General features: G+C 46.9%; 1 protein-coding gene across 1 annotated transcript in view; it reads right to left on the minus strand.

Annotated features, from left to right (window-relative positions):
- Nucleotides 1-6,343: 6,343 nt before the first annotated feature.
- Nucleotides 6,344-27,391, minus strand: part of EXOC4 (exocyst complex component 4) — a 404,878-nt gene continuing 383,830 nt past the window's right edge. Inside the window, exon 18 of the mRNA XM_054837585.1 lies at nucleotides 6,344-7,725. Within this exon, the coding sequence (XP_054693560.1) occupies nucleotides 7,488-7,725 (238 nt within the window). The 3' untranslated portion in view covers nucleotides 6,344-7,487. The remainder of the gene's footprint in view (nucleotides 7,726-27,391) is intronic.

Consider the following 27,391-nt stretch of genomic DNA (forward strand, 5'->3'; position numbering starts at 1 on the left):
AAGGAGAGATAAATCTTGTAGGCCAATGTTCAGTCAGGGGAAGGAGAATGGCTGGCGGGTAACCAGGAGGGTGACAGAAAGGGCAAGCCGCATCATGACCAGCCTGGTCCAGTGAAGATCAGTGGTTTCAAGTAGGTTCAGCCCCCAAAATGTGTCTCAGAAAGCCCTCACTGCACTCAGCTTCTCAAGCTGAAAGCTCAAAGAAGGGGAAGAGGTAGTTCAGGCAGGTAGGAAGTGACTCCAGCTGTGCTAATGAAGGAAAACTTGTTAATCTGCTGTTCCCTCATTGCTGAAGGGGCTGATGTGGCACAGAGGGTGACAGATGTTTCCCCAGATATTCAATCTCATGTTGCATTTGAATGGTGCTTGGCTGTGGTATGAAATGTTCCTCAAATTCTCCTTGCTCTGGAACAGCAAACACTGAACTGAGCATTAAAAAAACAAACAAAAAACAACCAAAACCAGAACTGAAACTCTAAATCTGCAGTTATTATCTTAATAAAACCTTCGCACTATTGACAGAGGAAGCATTTCATACTCAGAAGAGTTAACTGCAAACGCTGGCCTTAAATACATTGATTTACTATTCAATTATAAAAACAATCAGCTCCCAAATACATGCCACGCATGCCACAAAACAGATTTATAGGCAGCCCCAGCACTCTGATAGCTCTTTGCACTTGCGAAAGCCCCATGCAAATTCACTCGGTGATTCACCGAGTAGCACCGAGCAATCAAAGGACCCAGCTGGATGCCGGGAGGAAGGGGAAAACCTGAAATGCTGCTTTGAGTAGGAAGAGAGGCAAGGTGTAAAACAGGCAGCTTGCATGCTGCTCAAATCATGCTTCACCCAGCTTTGCAGGTCCCAGTTTTCGTGGTGATGGGGCAGAGGTGTGAGTCCATTTGACACCTTCCCTTCAGCTTGGTCCTATGGCTGTGTTACTGCTCTTCAGCCTGCTGGGAGCACAGCCAACCTCCCCAAATCAATTCCCTGCAGCCAGTGCCTTGGCTTTACTCGTTGCCCCTTGATGCTCTTGTATTTCTTGCTGCACCTCCATGAGCTTTTCCACTCGGGAATTGCATGGGGGGGGTGTGTGTGTCACATCAGGACTGGCTGTCTTGAATTTGGAGAAGTCCCCATGTGGGGACAGATGCCAGCGTCCTCCATGAGCAAAGCAATAGTCTTAAAAGTCTTGGCTGAGGGGTCAGAGGGGCTCGGGGAAGCCCAGGTCTGTCTCTCATTAACTCCCTGTTCTTTCTGACAGTCTGAGCCCGCTGGGGACTTTGCCCATGAGGACAAGGTGGCAGCAGCCCCCCCCTCCTAACGTCTGTCCCAACCAGGAGATGAGATCTCTCTTACTTCCGTCCCACACCCTGTCTGCACCCAACCCCTCATACCCCAGAAATTCTGCTCTCCTCTGGTCCCTTGCTGCTGGTGGTGGGATGTGCCACGAGCTAGGGGACAAAAAAGGCACCGTGGGGGACTAGAGATGCCTTGAAGACTGTCCCTTTGCCTTAGGACAAAGACTCTGACAGCCAATCTTGCTGGAGAAGCACTGTAGGTACCATGAGAGCTGATGTCTGGTTGTTACAGAGCTGATGGAGTTGGCCGTGTTCAGAATCACGAAGCCACTGCAATGTTGTGTGTTGCTCCTTGTCGTTGCACGGTGTCTTTAACAGGGCCGGGGGCCAGCAAACAGTACAGCTACCGCGGGAAGGAGAGACCTGCGGAGAGGTATTTCGCCTCCAGGCCGGTTCTTCTTGCGTCTTCCCCTTGATGACCAGGAAAATGCAATCTGTGCAATACAAATATCACCGGTTCTCCGTCAGTCTCTCTCTTGCGGATTCCCTGGATTTTAGTCCCTGTATTGCTCAGGTCTAGCCTGCTTGTGCTTGTCAGAGTCCAGCGACGGAGAAGCGACTTCACCAGGAGCGAGAATAGTAGCTTTGCCTCAGCTGGGTGGCAGAGGCGTGAAAAATAACCGTGATATTCATTTCAGTCATCGTAGGCCTGTGGAAGTGCTCAGCACCAGGGTCAGGATTCAGGATGCTTTCTATTTCTTTTTTCTTTTGCCCAGACCTGCTTTCACCTCACCGCTTGTCAGAGCCACAATGATCGCTGGGTGCCACCGGATGAGCATACTGAGCTGTAGCAGCGGAGGGAGTGATTTGTCTGTGCCAAATATATTTCATGCTGCAACTTGGTAGAGGAAATTACAAACACTGAAGTCCAAGGCCCTAACAGTCCAATTTTCTCCACTGATTGCCACTGTGCCTAAGCCTAACAGAGTAAATAATGAACACTGATGCAATGAACTTCCCAATAAATCGCTCCCGATGAATTTCACACGGGTCATCCAAAAGCAAATTTAATGATTATATGCTGGCCGCAGCCACCTAATTTTCTTTTTTTCTTGGCTCAGTTGTTAGATCCAATCAGCAAAGGAAGGAACAGAAAATAAAATAAAATGCCTTATTTCTGAGCACGCTCCCTATTCGATGCAAAAAGCTAAAACGTGAACTGCAGGGCACAGGCAGCTCCAGCTCGGATTGACAAGATGGCTTTGCCCAGTAATGAGAGAGCAGAGCTAGTACACCAGGGACCGTGGCCTGGAGAGCAACATTTGACTTCCCTGCATCTCAGCTTCCTTTCGAGTTTATCATCCGTCACGCCTGTTTGGAGTGCAAACTCTTCAGGGCAGAACATCCCCTGCTACGCACATACACAGTGGTGGACATCCAGCCTTGCCTGAGGCTCAAGTCGCTACTGTGATATAATTGATGTGGGTCACTGGGTATTTATAAAGTGCGGTAGGATGAATCCTTGGGTAATAAATTCCTGAAATTAGAGCACAGTCAGATTTGTGGTGAAGGTCTGCAGTGATAGACGGGGCTTGTGTATCACAGTATGCTTCCACTGTGGAATTAATCCCCAGGAGTAAGCATCAGTGCACAAGTGGCCATTTGTGTGACTTCTCCATCTCTCAGCTTAGTAAAATTACTCTCTTTCCCCCCAAAAAAGCTCCCCACTTGTCTAAGAGCAGTAGAATCAACATTACTGTAATGCTCATTTCCTCTTGGCAGCTCTCCTCCGTTCCCTGAGTGCCCTCCCCTTTATTGCTATCTACCACATTCAAAAAGAAATTTGCAATTATGACTCATGCTAATAAAATAAAAACGCAGCCAATAAAAGGCAAAAAGAAAGTCTCAGTGGAACAACTCCTCAACAAACCTTTCCAGCCAGGCTTATCACATGTATGGCAGATTATGAGGTTGGGGGGACCCACACCATGATATCCCTGGGGAAGTCTGTCTATCTATTCACATGTGTGTACATACATATATTTGTATGTATATCTGTCAGACAGGCAGGTTTATATCATCCTTAACCAAGAAGACGTCAAGAGGGAGGAGGCACCTGGGAGAGGATGAGCTGGTGACTGATACGCAACTGTGAAAAGAACCAGAGCAATTTGCTTTACTTTCCACTTCTGCTATTGCGTCTGGCACAGGCTTCAAAACAGTGTGATAATTAAAACCCAGTAAAGATTACGAGGCTGTAAAGAGGAAATTGTGAAACCCTCATGAACTTTTACAGCCCCCATGAAAATATTTCGTTTTGCAGTCTGAAGGAGTATTTCCTTGTCTCTTTAAGCACCGAAGGGCCACATCCATACAACAATTACTCTCTAAGCGCTGGCGGAGCTGACAGCATTTCCTGTAGCATTACAGAACAAAATCTCTAGGCCTTGTCCATAAACCATCGTGCCCTGCAGGGTCATGTCAGGACTGCTGAACCGCTGTAGGCAAGAACTCGTGCAGAGAACAGAACTGGAGAAGTTATCTGTGGTCCTGTAAGAAGGCACCAGACTGAGGACTGGGTCCCTCCAGGGCAGAAGCGGAGTAAGTCAGATCTAAGATAAAGGGTGTTTCAGGGTCTTTGCACAGTTTGCAACACCCTCATGTGGTTTGTTTCCTTTGGGAAACCATCTTCCTCTGTGAATATGTTCCAAACGCCCCATCTGTGTGACTGGGTTCCACAGGTTGGGATGGCGAACTTGTTCCCAGAGACCGACACGCCGAAGAAAGGAAAAGTAAATGCTGCTGAGGTAGTTTCAGAAAGTTTCCCATGGGCTGGTACTCTCAGGAGACCTGTGCGTCTCTTGAATCGGTGAGAACTGACAAACGCAGGACAGGCAGAGCCTGACGAATCCGCACAAGACCGTGAGCACACACGAGCATCAAGGGGCTGCGTGACTCGGACCATTCCCAAGAGCGTGGTGGCTGCTGTATGAAGAGTACAGGGTTACACAGACACCTGGGTGAGACAATGTGCTCTTGAGGGACCTTCCAAACACCTACTTAGAAGCCACTGGTGTCTCAGCACCACCCTCTTCTTCCACCTTCGAGGCTGGCCTCCGATCATGGCTCCAGATGGGTGCTTATGAGAGCGGGGACATTGTGAGCGGATAAGCCAATGTGTTGTCTGAATAGTTATTTGCTATGAAACATTAACAGCTTGACTCTACCCACAATAACAGCTTAATGAACAAAAGATGTTCCCAAAAGATCTCTCCCCCACCCACTCGATCCCCTATTAGCGAGAGAAGATTTGCAACAAACACCAACACAGAAGCCAGACCCCTTGCAAGGGGACTCTCTATTTCCAGGCAGGCTTGGTGCCAAAACAGCCCCCTCATCGCTCCCATCGTCCAGGTGCTTTGTAGCAAGTGGGTTGCTGTCGTGCTCTTAGCGCTATCTGGGAACGCACGTGTAGCGGGAAACTTACTGGGAGACGGTTTAGCAACGTGTAACTGCACTGTGCAGAGGATGGACCCGCTGATTATTTAGTGCTCTCTCTTGGAAAGCAGCGGGGAGAGCGGGTGATCTAGAAATGACACACGCACACACAAAACTAGGTGCGTTGCCTAAACACGAGCGATCTAGAGACTTCTGTGCTTCCAAATCATAATCTTCATTGTCTATGCTATGCTTCTGAAGCACCTGTTGGCAAGAAAACATGGTATATTCAAAAGCCACCTTTCTGGGAAAAATTATTTAGTAAGGACTTGTTAAGGATTCTTTCTGGCAGCATCTTCTTGTGATGGAGGAAGAAAGCTTGTGCAGCATATGTCAACGGGTGGCTGAAATAAGGGGCTCAGGGTCTGGATTCCCACATGCTCATGCCTTTCTCTGTGCCCTCTGGCAACCCTCACTCCCTTTGTGCCCTTGGTGTGACCGCTCTAACGCACAGAGAGAAAATTAACTTCCCTTGTGAAGGTTTGGAGAGGACCGAGAACCTGAACACTTGAGGAGAGAGACACAAGCTCATTATATGCTGTAATTACCTCAATTGCAAAACCTTTTCTTTCCAACGGCTTCTCGGTAAGTCCCTGTACGTCACTGCCTCTCTTCTCTCTACGGTGTTCTTGTACCCCGCAATCCAGCAAACGCCTTCTCGTACCTCAGGCCACTGCGCAGACACGAGCTAGGGCTTTGTATTTACGTCTTGTGGTGGTGTGATGGACAGTGTGAGGTGCAGTGCAAAGAGTCTTTTAAATAATTTGCTTTGAAAACATACTCCCAAGTTTGAAATGTTCTTGATTTCAGGCAATCTGTCATGGCAGCCGCCAGCACAGCTGCTCGGTGGGCGTAAAACGGGGACTGCAAAGCTCGAGATCAGCCATGTGAAGATGAGGCAGAGCCTCAGATTATTAAGCAATTAACGATGAAAGGAATCAAAAATAGTTTGACATTAGGCCACAGCAGCCCAGTCTGAATTCAGAGCTCCTCACCCATCACTTCTGTACCTCGAAGGGTCTGAAATCTGTCTTACATGTGCCAAGCAGCTTCTTTACCTTCCTCCAAAGTCTGGACATGCTGCTTTCCTGTATCTACACTGCAGCACATCTCGATGTTCGAGCAGGTGAATGCAGAGCTCATGCGTTAGCCCAGAAAGACCCCAAATCTTCGTACATGTTACCATGATGGTGTTCTTCACCCTCGCTCGTGCTAATTCATGAAGGAAAGGAAGGAACTCTTCCAGGTAATGGCCAATATCAACATAAGAAAAACTGGGTTCATGAATAAAGTGAGAATAGAAACCAGAAGAAGATTCCTAACAACTGGAACTACTGGGTTCTGCTTTTAACATGGAGGTTGAGAAGCTTCTTGTCCAGTTGGGCTGTGGTAGCTGGGGATTAGACTAAGTGATTCAGAAGACCACTTTCACACCGATGCAACCTTGGAGGACACCATATGAATTCATATCTGAAAGGGAATCTTTTAAATACCACAAAAATGACAGTTCTTAAAAAAAAAACCAAGACAAAACACCAGAGCCTTTGAGGAGTCTTTAAACATCCTTTAATTTTGCAGTTTGAAGACTGACACACAAGCAGTTACACAGCTCAGAGAGAACCTATCTCATCATGTGGAACCCAGCTGGGTTGACAATCTACTTGAGAAACACAAGTGCAGTGTATTTTCGGTTTGGAGGGATGGTATAAACTGCTCAGCCTCCATGAATAAGGAACTTTTTACCAGGTGGCTTTATGTGGTCAAGGCAGGGCAGAAATGGTGACGGCAAAGCTGGGACCTGCCCTCCTCCTGCCCTTGCTGATCATCACTGCTGAGCTACAAAAGCCTGCGTGTCCTTCCAGTACATCAAATGACGATTACAAAATATCTTTTGAGCTGAGGGGACTCAAAAGATATATTCAGAAAAAAGCGAATTAAGTTTTGCTATTACCTTTTATTGGCAATTTTCTCCTACATCCACCATCACCCAGTGCAGTATGCGCTGTAGAAACTGATGCCATATGGCTCTGTGATAATGAAAAAGTAGAAGTGGAAACAAATGGTCCCAAGTTACCTCCCACTACGAGAACTGGCTTATCGCTATCCGAAGGAATAAGCAACTAGATCTCTTTGCAGTGGAAACAGCAGAAAACTTAATGCATCTACAACTGTCATTGAAAATAGTACTGGCAGAGCTTAAACAGGCTCCATGCAGCAACGCTGGTGGAATGGCTTCAAAACCATCAAGATCCCACATGTGACCAACAGGTCTGCGCTTGACTGTCATGGTGCTGTTTATTTTAGTGTGGTCTGAACTTCCACTGAAGACTCTGACCTAACCCAGTGTGAAATCTTCTCTTTTCCCACCCCGCCAGCTAGCAGCTTGCCTTGCATCTCAAGGCGAAGCAGCAGCAACAGCGCAAAGCCAAATATCCCACCCAAACCTCTGCCAAGATGCCTGCTCCTGCTGTGCAATCACTCTTGGGACAACGCATTAAGGAAGCATTAGGTGATTACACATCAAAACCCCCAAAACAACCCCAAAGCCAAATCTCAAATGGCTTCTCGGTAGCACAATGCCACCCAGAAGAGACGCGCTTTTGCCTTTGATTATAACATAAACACAGAGGCTTGGACCTGCAACCTGACAGCCCCTGCTGCTCAGTTAATGTGAGCGCCAGAGCAGATTACACGGTGGTGATTTTCTTGTCCTTGGTGGCCTGTTTGATAGCAGCCTGCTCACAGATGATCTCCTTCAACCGCTGCAACCTCATGTTCTGGGTGGTTTGGTCTCCCACACCCGTCTGGCTCCGGTGCAGTAAGTTCAGGGCATAGATGTATTCCAGCTCTGTGTACTTCACCCCTTGATCCACCACCAGGTTTAAAAGCTCATCTGCTGTGTTGTAGAGCATCTCATAATACTGCCTGAAAAGCAAGCAAACGAAAAAAACAAACCACTCTGGTGAATAGTGATACTCGATGCTCCAGACCTTTTTTTGTGTAGAATACCATCAACTGTTACTTTTATTCAGCAGCGCCACGAGCGGAGAAAGCTGCGTCAGGTGCTGTACAAAGAGAGCACAAACATCTTCCTATTGAACATCAGGAGATGCCAAGTGGGCAGGCAGATACACAGGGGAGCAAATCTCACCAATCTGCTCCCCACACTCTTCCACACTCAGCTAAAGCACAAACTATGGGGAACCGAGGGCTCCTCTTTCCCAGTAGTTACCGTCAGCCGAGATGTCACTGTTTGGTATCCAGCACGTAGAAAGCAGTATATAGATACAGACGCATATAGATATATATATACACGCGGTGATGTACAGATGTATATCTAGTCACTCAGCCTGCAAGAACAGGAGTCTTCTGGAAAGGAAAAAGAATCACAGGGGTAGGGGAAGTGGAGTTTTTTTGTCCCTAATGAAGCCCTCTTGCAGAGAGATGCTAATGTGGAGCTTCAAGCCCAAAACTCCAGAGACCTCCAATGCTACTGAGACACAGAGTTTGAGAGGAAAAATATTAAATAATGCAAAATAAAATTTGAGCCAGGAGCTGAGGTGCTTTTTTTTAATAAATAAAAGATCATGTGAAGAGAAGGCATAATACAGGGGCTGCAGTGGAGGCTGGTTTAAATTAAAGTAAAGTGGCATTAGTGAAAGAATGGATTTCCAAGGAAGAGAATTTAAGCAAGTACTTACTGGAAGGGGAAACGTGTCACGGGCCAGGGAAGCAGTGGGGGAATTCTGACAGCTGCCAATCCAACCACTGCAGAAAAAATGGGCTGGGACTGGGTGCGGGACCGGATTATTTGCTCCGACTCCACAGCCCAGGTGGAAGAGATAAAACTAGTGAGAGCTGCTGGGGTCCTTTGAGACTTTTTCTTTCCCTCCTTCCTTTATAGCATGAACTGATTAAGGTTTGAAACCAGGAGAAGAGCGCGTGACCCTTGGAAAGCACTGCCTTCTGCAGCAGAAGGGGAATTGGAGCTCTGGTCCCCTTCATACAGCACTTTTGTGAATTCCTGGCACGGCCATTCCAATTCACACAGCTGCCTTCCGTGCCTCGGTTTCCCCATCCGTACCAAGGGGTAAGATCTGGGGTCAGGAGCCTGTGGTCTAGATATCACCAAGACAAAGCATCCTGTCTGGAGGGAGCTGTGAAAATATAAGGCTTTACAAAGCTCCTTTATGTAGAGGGGTTCCCAATCCTGAGCAGACCGCTCCAGGTCAGGAATAAGGGGAAGGTTCCATCAAGTGATGAACCTTGGCTGCAGGTTTAGGTCTGTTTGGGGGATCAAACCCCAAAAAAGTGGTGCATGGATGGAAAGTACCTCTTTTTCTAGATGAATTGGTTAACTTTATAGCTTCGTACAGGTGTTAGATACCCTTGTAAAGAAACAAGCTTCCCTGAAAACTCGGGGAAGGAGAAGTGAAAAGATCCCTGTCTGTCTGCATGCATCACATGGCAGCGAGGACTTGTTTCAGCCAAACACCCAGCACTTGTTTGGCTGAAGAGCAAAGCAAGGCAGAAAGCAGCTGAAGGGAAGGTCCCTGCATGAGTCCTCCACACTTCTGCAGGAGGACGAGGGCAGGCTGCAGTCTAAACCTTAGGTGTTGGTGGAATAAATTATTTAAAACCCAAGAGCAGGGGCTCTGGGAAAAGTTATCACCTCTCTCCCTTTCTTTCCTCTTTGAATGCATTAAAATAGCAATCAGGGCAAACATGGCAAAGCTGCATATTAAATTTCTCTTGTTCTTTACTTTGCAGGTTCTCAGGTCTGGCTTAGCTGTGCCTTTGGAGAACATCCAGTGTGCCGCCAGACTGCAAATCACGGCAGCAATGACTGTAACCAGCTATAGCAAAACCACACGCCTGGAGCATCCCAGGTCTCGCCTCTGCTAGCGTGACCAGGCTACTGGGCTTCGGAGTTCTGCGGTTTTTATCTCCTCTGCTTCTTCAAGACATCGCCTGCTGTCGTGACCTGAGAATTTGCTCCTGTGGTTGAAAGTCTGCACCAACATAACTGGTGTCAGGGGCCAGCTGGGATCAGGTGAGAGGAAGGGCTGGAGGAAGAGGAGTCCAAAATCATCGATTCAGAGGACAAGGACTGACAGGATACGTGTAGAAGGCACAAGACAGAAATAAAAAAAATACCTTCTGGGGATGAGTGATAAGCTCAAAAAATGATCATGCTGTTAGGCTCCACACATCTGAGCTACAGACTATGAAACTCCTGGAGCCGACGGAGGACCAGTTCACCAGCATCATGGACTGCCCAAGGGGACTTTGAGGTGGGCTCTGCTGCAAGGACATGTTCCCTTAGAAGCAGGGGGTAAATGGGGCACAGAACTGTCTAAATGAGAACATTTCCCTTAGAAAAGAAAGGGAAACCATGCAAGCTGCTTGAGAACAGGTTTCGTAACAGCTGCTTGGTAGCACTTTTGTCTGAGGGAACCCCCAAATGCCCCTGACTTACTACAGGATCATAGAATCATGGAATCACAGGCTGGTTTGGGTTGGAAGGGACCTCAAAGCCCATCTAGTTCCAACCCCCTGCCATGGGCAGGGACACCCTCCACTAGCCCAGGTTGCCCAAAGCCCCATCCAACCTGGCCTTGAACACTGCCAGGGAGCCAGGGGCAGCCACAGCTTCTCTGGGCAACCTCTGCCTCACCACCCTCACCGGGAAGGATTTCTTCCTCAGATCTCATCTCAGTCTCCCCTCCTGCAGCTTAAGACCATTCCCCTTGGCCTGTCACTCCCTGCCCTTGTCACCAGCCCCTCTCCAGCTTTCCTGTAGCCCCTTTAGGGACTGGAAGGGGCTCTAAGGTCTCCCTGGAGCCTTCTCTTCTCCAGGCTGAACAACCCCAACTCTCTCAGCCTGTCTCCATAGCAGAGGTGCTCCAGCCCTCGGATCATCAATAAATGATAAAAGAGGATGTTTGTGCAGCTCAACAGGCAGATGGATAGGTGAGGATGGGGGACATCTTGCACATCCCTGTATCTGCTATTTGCAGAAAGCATTTGGGTAATCCCTACAAGCTACAAACTCATCTGGTTTGGGTAACGCCGAGTCACCCCGTGTCAGCTACTGATTTCAGTTTCCGTGCCTATGATGGGGAACCCAACGGCACAATCGGTGGTCCCCCCAGAAGCCACCGTGCCACCGCATGACACGATACGATTTACTGCTATACTCCCCTCAACGTTTACATCTCTTGTTCGCTCAGACTGTGACGCTGAGCGAGGCCAGTGTTTGACACAGGGACTGAAAACACCTTCATGGCTCGGACAGGCAGCATTCTGCAAGGCTGATCTGGTCCCCTGCAGAGCCACAGCATCGCATCTCAGCTTCTGATAAAACATCAATAGTCAAAGCCCCAAAACCTTGGGAAGATATTTCTCAGTACTGGATTCAGGGAGGGGGAGACTAAACCAAACCTCACCTCCAATCATGGGAACAGATTTAGCAGTTTAATTGCTAACGATACTAACACTGTAATGCCGGCACAAGGACGAAGCCCCAGCACTCTCCTGACACATGCATGGAAAACTCCCTGAGAACCTCTCCGTACGGAAAAACAAGACTTGGCTCAGGAGCACATCACAGCAAGGCCTGTGTGTCCAATCCATCTCCCGCCATGCTGATGGATATTCTTTAGATCTTGTCTCCTCTTGCAGGTAGACACATAAAACCCCCAAAATAGCAGGTTTCATGCAGTTCCAGAAGTGGCGATGCAGTGGCAGGTGACAGGGGCACAGCAGAGGCTCAGACTCATCCTCCTTGATGACACTGGCACTACTGTCAAGCCTCTCCCAGCCAGAAAATCACAGCTCCTTCTTCAGCTAGAGCAGTCAAAGGGACACCTCGTTACAGGCAGGGACCGATAAAGCCCTGTGGGTCAGCGGTCAAAGGATGAGTTTTCATTTCGGCTCCCCTCTTTAGCTATAATTAGTCCTGTAATGCTTACGCGTGGACTTGGCATAATGAAATAGTTGTGTCTGGGATCTTGCAGAAACTAAGATCCCAAATTTGAATCGTGGCTACCCACCAGTTGGCTCCATAGCATCCTTCTGGCTCATTCGCTGAGTGCCCGGCAGCTGCTGTTAGCCGTAATGTTTTAGAAAATTTGGGTATTTATCAAGATGCTTCAACATACAGTCAGAAATCTAATATAAGGTTAACTTTGAGAGTATTTGCAATATCTCAAGTACAGTTATACACACAGTGTGTAGAAAAAAAACAGTAAGGTTGCCAAGGTAAACACTTAGATTTAGGAAACTTTGATCACCTTCAGGGAATTTACGCTGAGCAGACGTTGTGTTGGGTTTTGTGTGGCAAGGTTTTGGTAGCGGGGGGGCTACAGGGGTGGCTTCTGTGAGAAGCTGCTAGAAGCTCCCCCTGTGTCTGATAGAGCCAATGCCAGCCGGCTCCAAGATGGATCCGCCACTGGCCAAGGCCAAGCCAATCAGCGCCTCTGTGATAACATATTTAAGAAGGAAAACAAAACAGTTAGAGAGAGCCTTTGCAGCCGGAGAGAGGAGTGAGAAGATGTAAGAAACTCTGCAGACACCAAGGTCAGTGCAGAAGGAGGGGGAGGAGGTGCTCCAGGTGTTGGAGCAGAGATCCCCCTGCAGCCTGTGGTGAAGACCATGGTGAAGCAGGCTGTCCCCCTGCAGCCCATGGAGGAAGGATGAGGGGGTGTAGAGATTCCACCTGCAGCCCGTGGAGGACCCCACGCTAGAGCAGGTGGAGGCACCTGAAGGAGGCTGTGGCCCATGGGAAGCCCAGGCTGGAGCAAGTTCCGGGCCGGACCGGTGGACCTGTGGAGAGAGGAGCCCACGCCAGGGCAGGTTTGCTGGCAGGACTGGTGACCCTGTGGGGGACCCACGCTGGAGCAGTCTGCTCCTGAAGGTCTGCACCCTGTGGGAGAGACCACACTGGAGCAGTTGGTGAAGGACTGTCTCCCCTGGGAGAGACTCCATGCTGGAGCAGGGGAACGATGAGAGGAGTCCTCCCCCTGAGGACAAAGAAGCGGCAGAGACAATGTGTGCTGAACTGACCGTAACCCCCATTCCCTGCCCCCTTGTGCCACTGAGGGGGGAGGACGTTGAAGCCCGGAGTGAAGTTGAGCCCGGGAAGATGGGAGGGGTGGGGGGAGGTGTTTTAAGACTTGATTGTGTTTTCTCATTCCTCTACTCTGTTTTGCCTAGTAATAAATCAGATGAATCTCCTCTCTACATTCAGCCTGTTTTGCTCGTGAAGGTAATTAGTGAGTGATCTCTCCCTGTCCTTATCTCGACCCAAGCCTTTTGTTACACTTCTCCTCCCCGTCCCACTGGGGGAGGGGTGAGTGAGCGGCCGCGTGGCACCCAGCTACCGGCTGGGCCTAAACCACGACAGACGTGAAATGCGATTTTTACCTTTGCCAACTCTGGCTGGGTTTTCAACAAAATGACAGGGAGCGTATCTTGGATTGGGCGATCTCTCTGAGAGACGACAAGTCTTTGCTCCGAAGCACAGGAGTCACGGCCTTCCCAAGGTGACAGAGCACCTTAAAAGAAGAAGGAGCAAGAACTGAAGCTGTTCGTCTGCAGCCCGGACCGATCACCGGACAAGCTCGGCAATGCAAACCCATCTTCACCCCACGTCCTTACAGTTGCCTTCCTTTTTAGCCTGTCCCAACTCTTGGATTACTGAAGAATTCTGCACCTAATAAACACAGGATTCATCCGTCACTCTTTTCAGGATCAGATTATTTTTTAATTAAAAATTTCCTACAAAATAAAAAAAAAGAGAGCGAGACAGTACGAGTGAGCGAAAGGTATGCATTTTTAATTGGGTGCAATTAAAAACCTGCCGCTTTGGCATGGCATTGCCTTCGGCCAAACCCTATTTGCATGAGTAATTATTCACTCCATTACGAAGTCTGCTCAACTTTGCCTCCCTCGTCTTTGAAAGTATTAATAAATATTGATCAGACACACTCCTGTTTGCCTTTGCCCAAGCAGCTCTGATGGACTCATCTTCTGATGTTATCAAATAATGAAATATGAAAGAGTGAGTGGGATGAGCCTCTTGTTCTGTGATTTTTTATTTAGGCTCTTCATTTTACTTTCAGAAGTGTCTTTGTCCCTGCCGTTATAAATGCTCTTTTGATTATCAAGTGGAGGTTGAGAAAAGCAAGTTAGTAAGGGATGGGGGAAATAAATGGACGACAGGTGAGGGAAATCTCTGTTCAGCGAAATGCTGGCAAACTGCTTTGGTTTTTTTTTTTTAAAGTTGAGATTTAAAACCAGGGAGAAGAATTAATATTTATCAAAAGCTGATTCTATCATCTGACAAATAGGTTAATAAATAATAGTAGTGCATTAGCATACCTAACAAAAAAAAAAAAAAAGAAATTTAGCTTCCCAAGCCTTCAGTCGGCTTCTGTGCGAGCACAGCAAAGCACACGTTAGCTGATTTACCCTACACACCTCGGCAGCCTGGGCACTAAGATCCTCCCAGTGCTCAGCGGTGAGATACGTGGGGTAAAAAGAGAACAGATCAAAGCTGAGGCACTGGAGTACGAAGTCGAGAATGCGACCGATGGCAACAAAGTCACTCGCCTCATCAGGGAAATCTTTTTGTGTGTTTACTCGGAGAGTTATTTATTGGCATTGTGCTGGAAGGCATAGATGGGGTTGTTGAGTTGACCTGATATGACGGATTTTATACACGTAAACGTGGTAGAGGTTTTTCCAGAGCATCTCGCCTGCTTTGCTACGGAAGTACCAACAATTGCTGTTTTACAAGGGAAAGGAAACGTTAATCTGGCTCGGAGCCTTCAGCTCTTTAGGATGGTAAATACCTGGCCAAACCCTCCACTTATGTCCAGCCTCAGTGGTGATGGCTGTATTTTGAGGAGGTGAGGAGCAGGCTGTCTAAGGTGGCCCAAGTCCTTACTATCCTGCCCATACAGGATGATAAACTAGTTTCGATGGCTATATGACAAAGATTTGCTCTTTTTAAAAGAAATAAAATCCATCCTTACAGTGCACCTTAATGTGATTAGTCCTTATCTCATGTCCCAGCAAATCAACCAACCTAGATGTCTGTGACCTGTTCCTCTTACTGTTGGCAATGGGATTGGGTTCCACGTTTCTGGAGTTACCCTTGAATTCTTTGGGTGTGTTTTTAGGACAAACGCACACCTTAGAGCAAATAACGCCTAATCCGAAGCCCAAATACAACTGTACTCTTTCTGCTGACTTCAGCAACCTGGAATTGGCCCAGGAAGGTCCACCATCATATGAAGAACATCTTTGTGCTAAGAGCAGATAGGGGAAAGATAAATATTACTGGTGGAAATGATTCCCAGGTGAAAGAAAAACATCCCATGGACAAACTAAAACTGAAGAAGCCAATTAACACACAAACCAGTTTGTTTTGATTTTTTTTTGTAAAATAGCAGTTTTAAAACAAAACATCAAGTTGCCAGCAATGAACCCATTTTGCAAGGATGCCTTTTGAGTAAATAAGTATCAAAATAGATGGTCTCTTGAACTCTATTCTTGGAGAAAGTGTAAAAAAAAATAAAGAGGCTTTCTCATTTAGAAAAAATCTCTGGAAAGGCAATCAGGATGAGACGAGCTCCTCTGAGGGCTATTAATACCGTTCTCCATTTAAATGCTAATGTTAACCTATAACCCAAGGCCTGCACACAAAAAAGTTTTTCAAAAGATGGCCAGGTGAATTCAAAATTAAATTCTGATTTCCCTGAGAATGACTTGATCTCTTCTTGAGAGAAGGACCTTCAGACGAACTCTGTGATGTTTCAGAATAAAGGATCTTACTTTAATTATTCCTTCATTATATAGCTAGGTGCCCACTCGGTAGTTGCGCAGACAGAAACAGATTCACAAGGCAAGAAGTCGGATCTGGGTGGTGACTTACCCAAAGGGAACAAAAAAAATTCCGTCCCTTATCTCTCTCCCTTTTTGGGATTAGGGAGCCACTTTTATAGCACCCAAAAATGTCTTAGGTACTCTATTAAGAAAGTAAAAAAAGGTTAAGTATGAAGCACTTATAGACTAAATCTGTAAAAAAATCACAAGACAGAACAACGAGCGTGCAAGTGAAGAGGAAAAAAAGACCAAAGCTGCAGTTATAAAGTGACTCGGTTTTGATACACGTGGATCTTGGTGGAACCATTACATTGAAATATACGGAGGAGGTGAGAAAGCAAGTGCAAAATGGGAAGATACAGCAAGAAATGAGGTACCGTCAGGTCATGCAATGCAGAAGAAATGGATTTCTTGACCGAGAAGAGAAGCCCATGGGGCTTTTCTGTCTGTGGAGCATGAAATATCTGAGGTGGGAAAGGGAAAGAGGTGAGACCGGAGCTGCTGGTTACAGGGCGCTGGAGATGGGGCAGGAGAGATGAGCAAGTTCTGAAAACTTGAAATAACGAGCAAAGGAAAATCCACATAAACCAGCAATTACTGTAATTTCTACACCTCATGAAGACTGCAATGATGTTTGCATACACGCGTCAGTGATCAGCATTTTAAAGCAAGAGTCTGTGAGTACGGATGCTGGTTATTCTTCCATCTCAGGAGCTTACGATAACAAAATAGAAGCTGGTGATGGAAGGTACCTGCCTCATCACATGGCCACGCTAACTGCTGCTCATCTTAAACTGCATCCTTCAAGTCCTCTGTGCAGCTACAGCCCTAAACACAGAAGAGAATATCATTACCCTCAGGACGCTATTCCACAGGGGAATGTATATCCTGATCATCATTTCTTAAGATTTCTTTCTTGATTTTTAATGAACCTGGAGCAGTTCTGGGGACAACAATAGTAATGCCCATTCTCTGCCTCCAGAAGAACCCAAAGTGCTTTAGGGGAATTCTCACGGCTTTAGACGTCCACATCAGAGATGTTTTTGCTGTCAACCCCAGCTCCTCTTACAAACCGTGCCAACAAATGGACACCTCTCATGTCTGCCTGAGGTGAGATGAACTGTGGCCAAGAAGCACCCATTTGTCTCCACGGACTGTAGAGGGAACCAAAAATCAAGCCAAAAATGTCTGTGTGCTGCTATGATCTACATCTTCTCGAGGTGCACCAAAGCCCACCTCATTCACAGCCTCGTGGAAGCCAAAGGCAGATGCCCCATCGCCCCACAGACGGCTCTGTGCTGCGGTGCTACAGGAGGAGAGCGTCAAGAACGTAAAAAGCACTTAAAGAGCTAAAATGTGCAAACACCCCCGAAGTGAAATGGTTTGCGAAAGAAAACAAAACAGGAGAGGAAGAAATAAAAGTGAATTTATAATATAATGGTGCTTCACGCTCCTGCGGTACCTCTGCGAATCACAGCCCTTAATAAATAATCAGGCCTGTGAGGTAAGGATAGTTTTAGTTTTTGGGTTTTTTTTTTAACAGCTGGAAGAGCTGAGATAAAAATTAAAAGTCATTTGTCCAAGGTAGAAAACAGTATCAGAGATGGGAAACCCTCGCGCCTCAATCGGTACCGTATCTGCTTTTGGGACGGCAGCGCACAGAACTCTGAGCAGGGTACAGAGCCAGGCAAGAAAAGTAGGTGTATTTATTCAAAAGGGTGTATGTACAGTCTTCTAATTAAAGCCAACCAAATTATGAAAGCGAATTACTTTCCTTTTTAAAACTGAAACCACACAGACGGCGTATGAAACACTAAAGGCAAATCAGCTCACCTATGCGCTGGCTTCTGTGCAGATTAAAGCAGCTTGGTTTTAATGGCTAGTTTTGGAAAAAAAAAAACCCAGCCAGCACCTTTGGGTGCTGTGTGCAGCTCTGTGCCACTGAAGAACTTGGTTTTCTCTGTACTGCAAACCTATTTGTAGAACACAGGTGATAAATCGGAGAGGTAATTAGCAAAGGAAAAGGTAAGGTACGTGCAGAACGTAACTGCTCTTCCAAAAGATCTCGCCTTTTCTCGCTCCTCCTTTTCATCCCGATACCTGCTAAGCTCTACCTTATCTACTACTTTCTTTTTAATATTTCCTTCTTATTCCCTTTTCCCTTCCTCTGTGCTTTGTCACTCGTGACTCAGACACTGTCTCCTTGCTGGGAAAACGTGACGCCTGGGGATGTCTGTGCATCAGGCGGCGTCATCACGGAGGGGAACGCGCGCACGGAGCATTCAAAACCCGGTCCCCCGACGACTCCAACCACCCTCGCGCTGTGCAGCGATACACAGTAATTACACGGCTTTTCAAAGGAAGGATAAATCCATTAAACCCCATTAAATAATTTTTCAAAAACAATATCTGAGACGCTCCTTGTAGCTCCAGACTGGCTGGTATAATGAAGGATGGAATTTCTCGCTCTCCAAATGGAACTTTATAGGGTATTAAATAAGCACCCTCAGCACTTATCTAAATCTTTAATTAGTTCTATAATATACTGATGATATCAAGGCTAATTAAATTTATACAGATAAAGAGCAATGAAATTCTAACCAAGTGAGCTGGAAAGTACATATTAAATAGTAAATTTAATGGTTCAAGCAGATAAATGCAGTTTTATATAAAAAAATTAAATTCAATTTACATGTTGTATTAAAATTGATTTTGAGTGTGCAAATGATTGGAAAAAGAATTTTTAATATATCAGTAAAAGTGCTAATCCGGCCTGTTTAAATATCGGTTATTAATGCCAGCATTTGCAAATAAGCCACACGGATTTGCATTTTTACTGCATATAGTAAAAAGAAAAAAATTATCTATACCATATGCCAGTTTATAAAGAATATTAAGCAATTTTTCCCCTTGCCTCATGCATAAATGAGAGGAAACGTGGAAATGAATGTAGGCCGAAAGAAGAGAGAATCAGCAGTTCGATGAAAAGTACTGCAAAGATTGCTCCAGTCAGCAAAAAATAATATAATTTTAGCTACCCTTTGGGAACAACAATTACCGTGGCAGAAAACACCCCCCCCCAGCCTTATTTAGGATCAAGTGGCTTGGAACTGGATAGAAAAACCTGACGCTGTAATCAGGGAGATGCTCGGTGGTGCAAGTTTGCTGATTTTTAATAAAATCAGGAATGTTTGGTAGCTACCGACGGGTGAAGGGCACAGCTGATGGGATCTGCTTGCTGACGGGCAGGACGGGCTGCAACACGTGAACAGCGGGAGGAAATTACAAGGCGGAGTCTGCCTGTAGTAGGTTGTGGTCGGAGGTTTCAACCACTTGCTAGAGTCAGGCAAACAGCCCCAAATTCTTGAAAACTCCAATTCATGGTGTTTTGTTTTTTTTTTTTTTTTTCTGGCTACCTTTGTTTATTTGGTTTGAATGCTGCAGTGGCTTCAGAAATTACGGAACCGAGATATTTTGTTGATGTGCTGACATCAAATTTGGCTTGCTATAATTTCTTTTGTTGACATTGTTGGTATTTCTCAGGTAAAAGAGCCCATTATTGGATTCACCTGCCTCACGGCACTATCGTTTCTTCTCCAGCGGCATTACCTTGTGCCAGCCTGGAAACCACCGAGATTGGGAAGTGACCTACAGACCCCCCGCTTGCCCAATACTGCGCAGACCTATCCAAACCAGGAGGAAAACGGTGCAGCAGCCTCAAACCCTACCCACTGACTCATCGTCGGTTACTGCCACCACCAAGACCTCAAGGGGATTGATTGCCATGGTCTCCTAAGTATGAATGGAAAATAAATGGGGCAAAGTCAATTCATCCTACACTACAATAGATAATTATATTGGGTTGAAGTCTGAACTGTGGAGTTTGTTTATTATAATGAAACCGGGCAGCCAGGGTGGATTCAATGCCAAATTTTTAGATGGTCAAAAGTAGAGGACATCAACAGACAGCTATGGGTCTCCTGGATGAAGGCGGTTAATGCTTAAGAGTTTCAACACTCTTCTCCATGTGTTCTGCGTTGCCCACTGGCCAGATGAACATTTCATCACACCTAGTATGCCAGTTCTCAATGCTTCTCCTGACGCTTAGAAACCTTCAGATTTGCAGGCCAGAGGTATTTATGGCCAGCTGCTACTCATTTGCTCTTGCAGCAGTATTTTTGGTTGAAATTGCTTTTCCCTCTCTAACGTACTTAGGGCAAAAGACGTATTTGCAGAGGGAAGCCATTGCCTTTCTAAGGTACTGTTGTTGTAGGCAAAGCAAGAAGGCCACTTTTAATTGCTCCTTTGGAAAAATACCGCTCCTGAAAGAACGTTCACCTAAGCCAGAGCAAGTACTGGCGCTGCTGTGTGCAGTACAACTGTGGCCTCTTCTGGCCACTCTTGGTGAAATTTTAGCTCCAATGATCTCCACTTTTTGAGCCAACAGATCTGCGCTACGATAGTTTTTGCCAGACAGCACAAACCCTTAGCATTTAAAATGAAAACATTACCAAGGCAACATCAGTGCATGACAAGACCCACAGCCATAGATGTGGTTTCTATCTCCACTCTCCACTGCATGGAAAAGCCAGGTCTGGTTGTCTTCCTGATGGAGTACCTGGGAGATGCATCCCTTTGCTCACCACTCCTTATGTAGAGGCTGCAAACCCCAGGCAGACCCCCACTGCAGTGTGACAGCGGCTCCTTGGAAACCGAGTTGAAGATAATCCCAGCACCGCTTCTGAATTGATGGAGTAGTACTTGGCCATGAAAAGCAGAGAAATTCCTCTGAACTGCTATTTTTATCTCATTCCAGAAACACATCCTCTAACTGTGCGAAACCTCCAGACTCTCTGCCGTGAGCACTGAACCTGTAGGTTTTTCTATTAATTTATTAACCTCCTCTTTCAATTCCCATTTGTACATCTCAAAAGCACTTTAGAGACATCACGTGCAGAACTTCTCCGTTTTCTCAAAAGGCTGCTTTGTGGTTGAGAAAATGAAGGTCCGTTGAGATTAAGGGGGCAGAGTGAAGTCCTTTGTGTGTGCGACGGGACGGCTACAACCGAGTAACAGCCAAGCCCATGGTGATGCTCACTGAGTAACCGCCCTGGGCCAGCTTCCCTGCTGGCGTCCACCTTTGAACCTTCTCCAGGGACAAACCCCACATCTTCCTGATGATTCTCAGAATCTGCACATTTGCACGCTTCAAGTGAAGGCAGAATGAATTTCACACAGCGCACCAAACAGTTAACAGATGGCAAAAAATTACAATCATTTACCGAGTTGCGTTGGGTTTAAGAAAACAACCTGGAACACGAAAGCACTGAATCTTATTAAAAAAGACATATTTTACATATTGCTTCTTCATAATACAAGCTGTTCTTGATGAAAGCCTAAAACTTGCTATTATTTGCACCTCTTTTCTTCTTCTCTTTGTTTTCGCACACATGACAATGTGGAATACATATCCAATACGTGACTTCTGTATGCACTTGAGAGACTGACTTCAGCTTTAGATGTTAATGCACTTAGGTGATGAGAGATGTCATCCGAATTTTATATCTTTTCTATAATATTTGATCTCAGATCTGGAATACAAATTGTAAAATACAAGGCAAGCTTTACAGCCTTCGGTAAAACCTCGGTAAGAGATTACACGCTGCAGACCATTTCCTGAAAGCGATACGTATCTGTATATGTTGACATCATATGTGGACATTCAAACGCGGTGGTCTGGATGTAATTATTTTAAATACAAGAATCGAGGGTTTTGGTCTTTACCTGAGCGTATGGATTTTTTTCTTTTTTTTTTTTTTTTTGGCTACGAAGCCCAGGTTCATTACAGGACAGATTTAATTGCTACATCAGAGTTTGTGTGTTGATATTCTACATCTGAGGTGCGAAAGTTCAGGGACGCCAATCAGGCACGGTGCAGATGCCACTCCACAAAATGTTCTCAGACAGTCTCCATCTGTCAGATATGGTAATACTTGCGCTCCATCAATAATTCACCTCCTTAACTCCATGTTTCCTGCATTTGAGTCAGAATTTTTCATGTCAGCCTCACCAGAGGATCTGCCTTGGATAGACAGGAATTGCCTGATCTGCATTCCCCAGCCAGACCGTGTGTTTTTGTGCCCTGGAGCCAGTCGCCGTCTGCAGTTGAAGAATCATCTCTCAGTTTACTCAGTTTTTTACCGATTTAGCTGCAAAAATCACGGCTTCCCTTTTGGGGCATCATTTTCATCTCCTTCAAGGATGGAAGTCGGAGGGTAATGTGTGATCAGCAGGTCGAGGGAGGGGATTCTGCCCCTCTACTCTGCTCTGGTGAGACCCCCCTGCAGTACTGTGTCCAGCTCTGGGGTCCCCAGGACAAGACAGACATGGAGCTGTTGGAGTGAGTCCAGAGGAGGCCACGAAGACGATCCGAGGGCTGGAGCACCTCTGCTACGGAGACAGGCTGAGAGAGTTGGGCTTGTTCAGCCTGGAGAAGAGAAAGCTCCGGGGAGACCTTATTGTGGCCTTTCAATACTTAAAAGGGGCTGATAAGAAAGATGGGGGCAGACTTTTTAATAGGGCCTGTTGTGATAGGACAAGGGGTAATGGTTTTAAACTAAAAGATGGTGGATTCGGACTAGATATAAGGAAGAAATTTTTTATGTTGAGGGTGGTGAGGCACTGGAACAGGTTGCCCAGAGAGGTGGTATATGCCCCATCCCTGGAAGTGTTCAAGGCCAGGTTGGATGGGGCTCTGAGCAACCTAATCTAGATGAAGATGTCCTTGCTCATTGCAGGGAGGTTGGACTAAACCTTGAAACGTCCCTTCCAACCCCAACCATTCTATGATTCTAATTATGACAATCAGACCTTAGTATCCAAAATCCAACTCAGATGGACCACACCTTTTCTGGGAAAGCTCATGGTGAAAAACACTGGGGTGGCTGAATACCCAAAACAGGATGCTACTGCATGAGCTTCAGGAGGGAAGAGAGGTGGGGAGCGGGAAAGAAGATGATGTGGAGCTGCTCCTCCATGGGTCAGAAACTGCTGAATGGCAACTTGTCCCCATGCGAAGCAACTGGCTCCGTGGAGCCTGCAAGAATTTGGTTAGATCCCAGAGCCAGGAGATGGGCTCGTTGGTGGTCTCCTCTCTGTGGGGCTGTGGCTCCTCTGAGTACCAATCAGTGGTCCCTTGCTCTAGAGGAAGGCAGTGTGGAAATCCAGAGGAAAGCAGCCGGAGGTGAGAATATTCCCTAGCACGAGGGCAAATTACTGCCCTACCGTCAATGCTTTGGCACCAGTGAGAAAGGAAGGTTCCCAGATGCCCCAGTTAACACAGACTTTTGCATCAGCCCCAGCTCTCAGCATTTGAAAGGTGGAACAACAATCTTTGAACTTTCTTTGGCCAACTCAGATGCAGCATGTGACAAAGGAAAAGAAATCCTGATGATGCCATGCAACACTTACGAGTTTTACAGACCCCATCGGCCAAAAATGACCCATCACCTGGAATGACCTGCTCATCCTCAGGCACCGATCTTCATCAGGTGGAACGAAACTACTGGTTCCACAGTGCAGCTGGTGGAAATCCTTCTTCAGGGACACCAACAAGGACACGTGGCTTGTCAACAGAAGGACTCACTATTAGCCTTGAGTTGGCCCAAAACTTGAAAACAGACCAAACCTGAATGAATTAAGGATCTTGCTGGTTAGAGAGTGATTAACTGTGGAGGAATGTATCTGAATATGCCTAAACACAAGTGCCTAGCGCAACCATTTCAGATGGGGTTTGGGTCTCCAGGCTTACCCTGTGTCACACCTGCCAGCCCTGCTCACATACCTACACTATCCAGGGGTCTTTCAAATGACACTATATTTAGGAAAGCGAATCACATCCTTAGCAAGTCCCTGGTAAATCTGGGAACAGAGCCTGCTCCAGGTAGGGTCAGAGAGTTATTCAAGCCAGCTTTTAAGTAGCAGAAGCAATTCAGCCACTTTAGTATGCCAGTCTGCTTCTTGGAGATGGACTAACCCTGAGCAAAGGCCATGCTGAGCTGGTACCATGGAGTGTAGAGCCAACCTAAGGCCATTGAGCTGTGTTCAGTCCTGAAGCAGCTGAGCATCGCCGCCAAGCCTGGAGCACATGGCATGATGAGCACGTGTGCTTGTGCATGAGATGAGCACATACGTTGGAATGTGTTGGCACAAGGCTGCTGGCTGCAGGTATCCTGGGGTCTGTTCCTCCCTGCAGTGGAAGACAAGCACCCAGGGAGCTGCCATGCAATGCAATGGTTGTACCAGGCCATACCATGGTCCACCAGAAGTCCATGTCCTGGTGTCCCACCTCTGACTGTGGCCAACAGCACCTGCCCAGCGAGGAGCAGGCCAGTGATGTTTCTCTAGATCACCATCCCAGCTACTGGGGACTCGCTGAGCTAGAGGGATGCCTCTGAGACACCCTGAGAAGTGCTCTTACCTCCATGGGTACATGCTACACATCTTAGGGCTCCTGGCTGTGGAGAGATTTCCATACATGACTTAAAGGAGCCAGAAAATTGGCTCTGCTGTATGGTTCCTGGGCTATACCTGCCCTGGACCCTACTGTCCATATACCTTGCTCTGCCGTAACCCTAACACTATGTCATGGCTTGACCCTGTCGCTCCTCTCAGTTGTGCTATTTCTGTCCTTTGCTTATTTTCCCTCTTCCTTCCTATGTTCTAGCAGGAACTGGCCCTGGGTCATTGCTAACCCCTGCTCCTCTCTCCTGTCCTCAACTGTGACCTTGAAAGCACCATTCCCAGCACTGGCCACGTCCTTACCTGTCCCCCTCGTGTCCTAGCACTGATATTTTACAGCCTACCAGCTGTGCCCTGCCTGCTCCTACACCTTCCCAGTGAAACACTGCTGATTCCCGGATGCCATTGCATCAGCAGGTTGAAATGCTCTGCTCCCCGGCTCAATCTAATTAAGAGACCTCTGTGAAAGATATAACTTTACCGCATAGAAAAGTGATGAGCAGTGACTCTTAAAAACGTATCGCACAGCACCAATATCTGTTATTTCCTAGCAGATTACCGGGTATGAAGCATTGCAGTTTCTAATGAGATCTGACTGACAGGGTAAACCAATCTGCTACTTAAGGACTTGCATGTGTCTTTCTGTCTGTGGGGCTCGTGCTAGAAAGATGCAGCCTACTGTGAAAAAGGCAGGACATTTTTCTAATTGCTTCCATTTGCAGGCTGGAGCTAGGCAATAGAGATGCATTTCAAGCTGACAATCCAGTATTTACCTTTATTTCAGCTGCAGATAAATGCCTGGGATGGTTGTTCTTCACACACTGATGGTTCCTCCTTTTCTTTGCAATTTTTTTTTTTTGTGTGTCACGCCAACTTCCCTTCTTAAAAAAATCTGTCCTTCCTCTAACAGCCCTGTTCGCTGTGCCTTTCAGCAGAAGCTCCCAGCAGACTACCACACCTTCCGCACATGAACAGAGCCCACCTTTAAGCACGGGAGCAGAAAGCAATTTCTAGATCAAACAGCAGCTCCAACCAGGTTACGTCAGAGCTCACACATGGAGTTCACATTCACATACACTTATGGGAGTATCTGTTCCGGTGGGATGACTCTGGGTGTTTGTTCAGGCTCAATCTGGAATTTGGGGCTAAATTCTGACCTTGTTTGAACAGTGTCAATCAAGATAGTCCAAGGCTAGACGACAGAGACACCTCAGACCAGAACTATCTCCAGGATGTTATTTGACCCTGTAGGAACTATAAGACGTAATTGGAGATTTGCTTGTTACATCCCCATCTAGTTGGCAAACTAAACAGCGTTTAAATGGCCTTCCTCCTCCCATCCCTTCCACCTCCTCTCGCCAAAGCTTTCCCGTAATACCAGCCAGATCACAGGTGAGCATGGAGGACCTTGCTCCAAAGAGAGCAGACGATCCACTGAAACCCATTCCTTGTGCTGGGAGGTGGCACTCTTTGCTACTGTAGAGGACAAAAAAACCCTTAAATAAAAGCAAAACCAAGTGAGCTCCCTCTTCTCCTTCCTTGCTTCTCCCTGGACAGTGATCACTTGCAAAACAGTAATGATCACAAAAAATAATTAAAGACTGAATTGCAATTGAAATACATAAAGAAATCCAGCTAGAAATGTCATTGCACATCCATGGGTACAAAAACACGCTCGTGGCCTCCCATAAGGGCAGAGAGAACCTTGGACACTCTTCTCAAGCTCTGCATGGTACACAGGTTCTAGAGTAAAAGGTCCCTCTCCATCCCTCCTCCGGGCTCTTGCTAACAAGGAAATCTCTGCCAACGCAACGAGTGTCACCAGGAGACACCAGTGAGATGTGCACCGGCACTGCAGGAACAGGGAAGGCTATGAGCCTTCACAGGGGATGGATGAGGACATGGCTTTCCATTTCGGCACTACTCTGCCTGTGAGAAATCAACTCTTGCCCCTTGGAATCATGAAGCACAGAATGGTCTTCCCTTTTCTCAATCTCTCTCAGGTCGCTTAGGAGATCGGGGGTCTGCCATGACATTTAGGATCCACTTCAAGGTTGTAACCTTTTAGGAAGATCGTTACTACCAACCGTTCATCTTCCATGTTTGCACGGCCCGTCTCCAACCAGCACCATGTAGGTCTTTCATATGTCAACCCGCTAAGCAGTGCCCAATACCCTAAATCCAACGCCTGTTCCAGGAGGGATGCTGTAAAATGCATATTTTCACTCCACCTTTAATGGCTCTGCTCAGATCACCGTTGCCATCCCTGCACGTTGGTGCCTCAGTGTCTCCAGTGCAGTCATGGTTGCGGCCCAACACCTTGTGTGATGCTTGATGTGATTTCCACAGCCTGAAGCTGTGGAAGCACAGGGGACCAAGTGAAGGCAGGAGGAGAAGGTCCTTGGACTCGAGTGAGAGAAGAGGATTGCTAAAATGTTCCTGTGGCATTTTTAAAGCAAGCGAACAGATAAAGCTGCCCTCTCTGCACACAAAAGCCTGCCTAGCCCCTTCGAAGCTAAAGTCAGTGGTGTAGCACATGTGTTTTATGCTTTACGTGGACCTGGAAATGAGCTTTAGCATTCCTCTTCCTATTTCTACGGTATGAGAAAGCCTGTATTAACCTCGGCAGTTTCTGGACACCATGGTGGGGCTGCGGTTTTGGTCTCCTGATCCAGACTGAGGCCTGGTCTGTGGACTGTGTAGCCTGTGGAGCTGGTGGAAAAGCCCTGTGGCCTCGTTCCAACCTATGCATTCCATGTTTCATGCAAAAAACGAGGCGCAGGGAGAGACTGAAGCCCCCCGCAAGGGCAGGACTCCTTGGCCCACCCATAGAGCCACAGACAACGTGTCCTTTGCTGGTTTACCAGGGAGCCACAAGCATGTGGTGAGGACACACCAGACCATTGCTGACAACGTACAACTTGGTTTTGCTCTGCATTTTTGCTCTGATCACCCACATACCAAATTCTGTGTAGTCAAATAAGGCAAATGTTGACGAGTACTCTGTGATTTGCAAGCACCACCACCAAGATGACAGTGAATACCAGGACTCGCACCCACAGGACACGCTTTCGCAACCTGGTCTGCAAAGAAAACCAACACCCACCCTACGTACTGCAGACCTGGATAAACAAAACGATCCAATTCCAGCTGGACAGCCAGTTTCCTAAACTGGGAC

This window comes from Grus americana, chromosome 1, assembly GCF_028858705.1.
Source record: "Grus americana isolate bGruAme1 chromosome 1, bGruAme1.mat, whole genome shotgun sequence".
In the NCBI taxonomy this organism is placed as follows: domain Eukaryota; kingdom Metazoa; phylum Chordata; class Aves; order Gruiformes; family Gruidae; genus Grus; species Grus americana.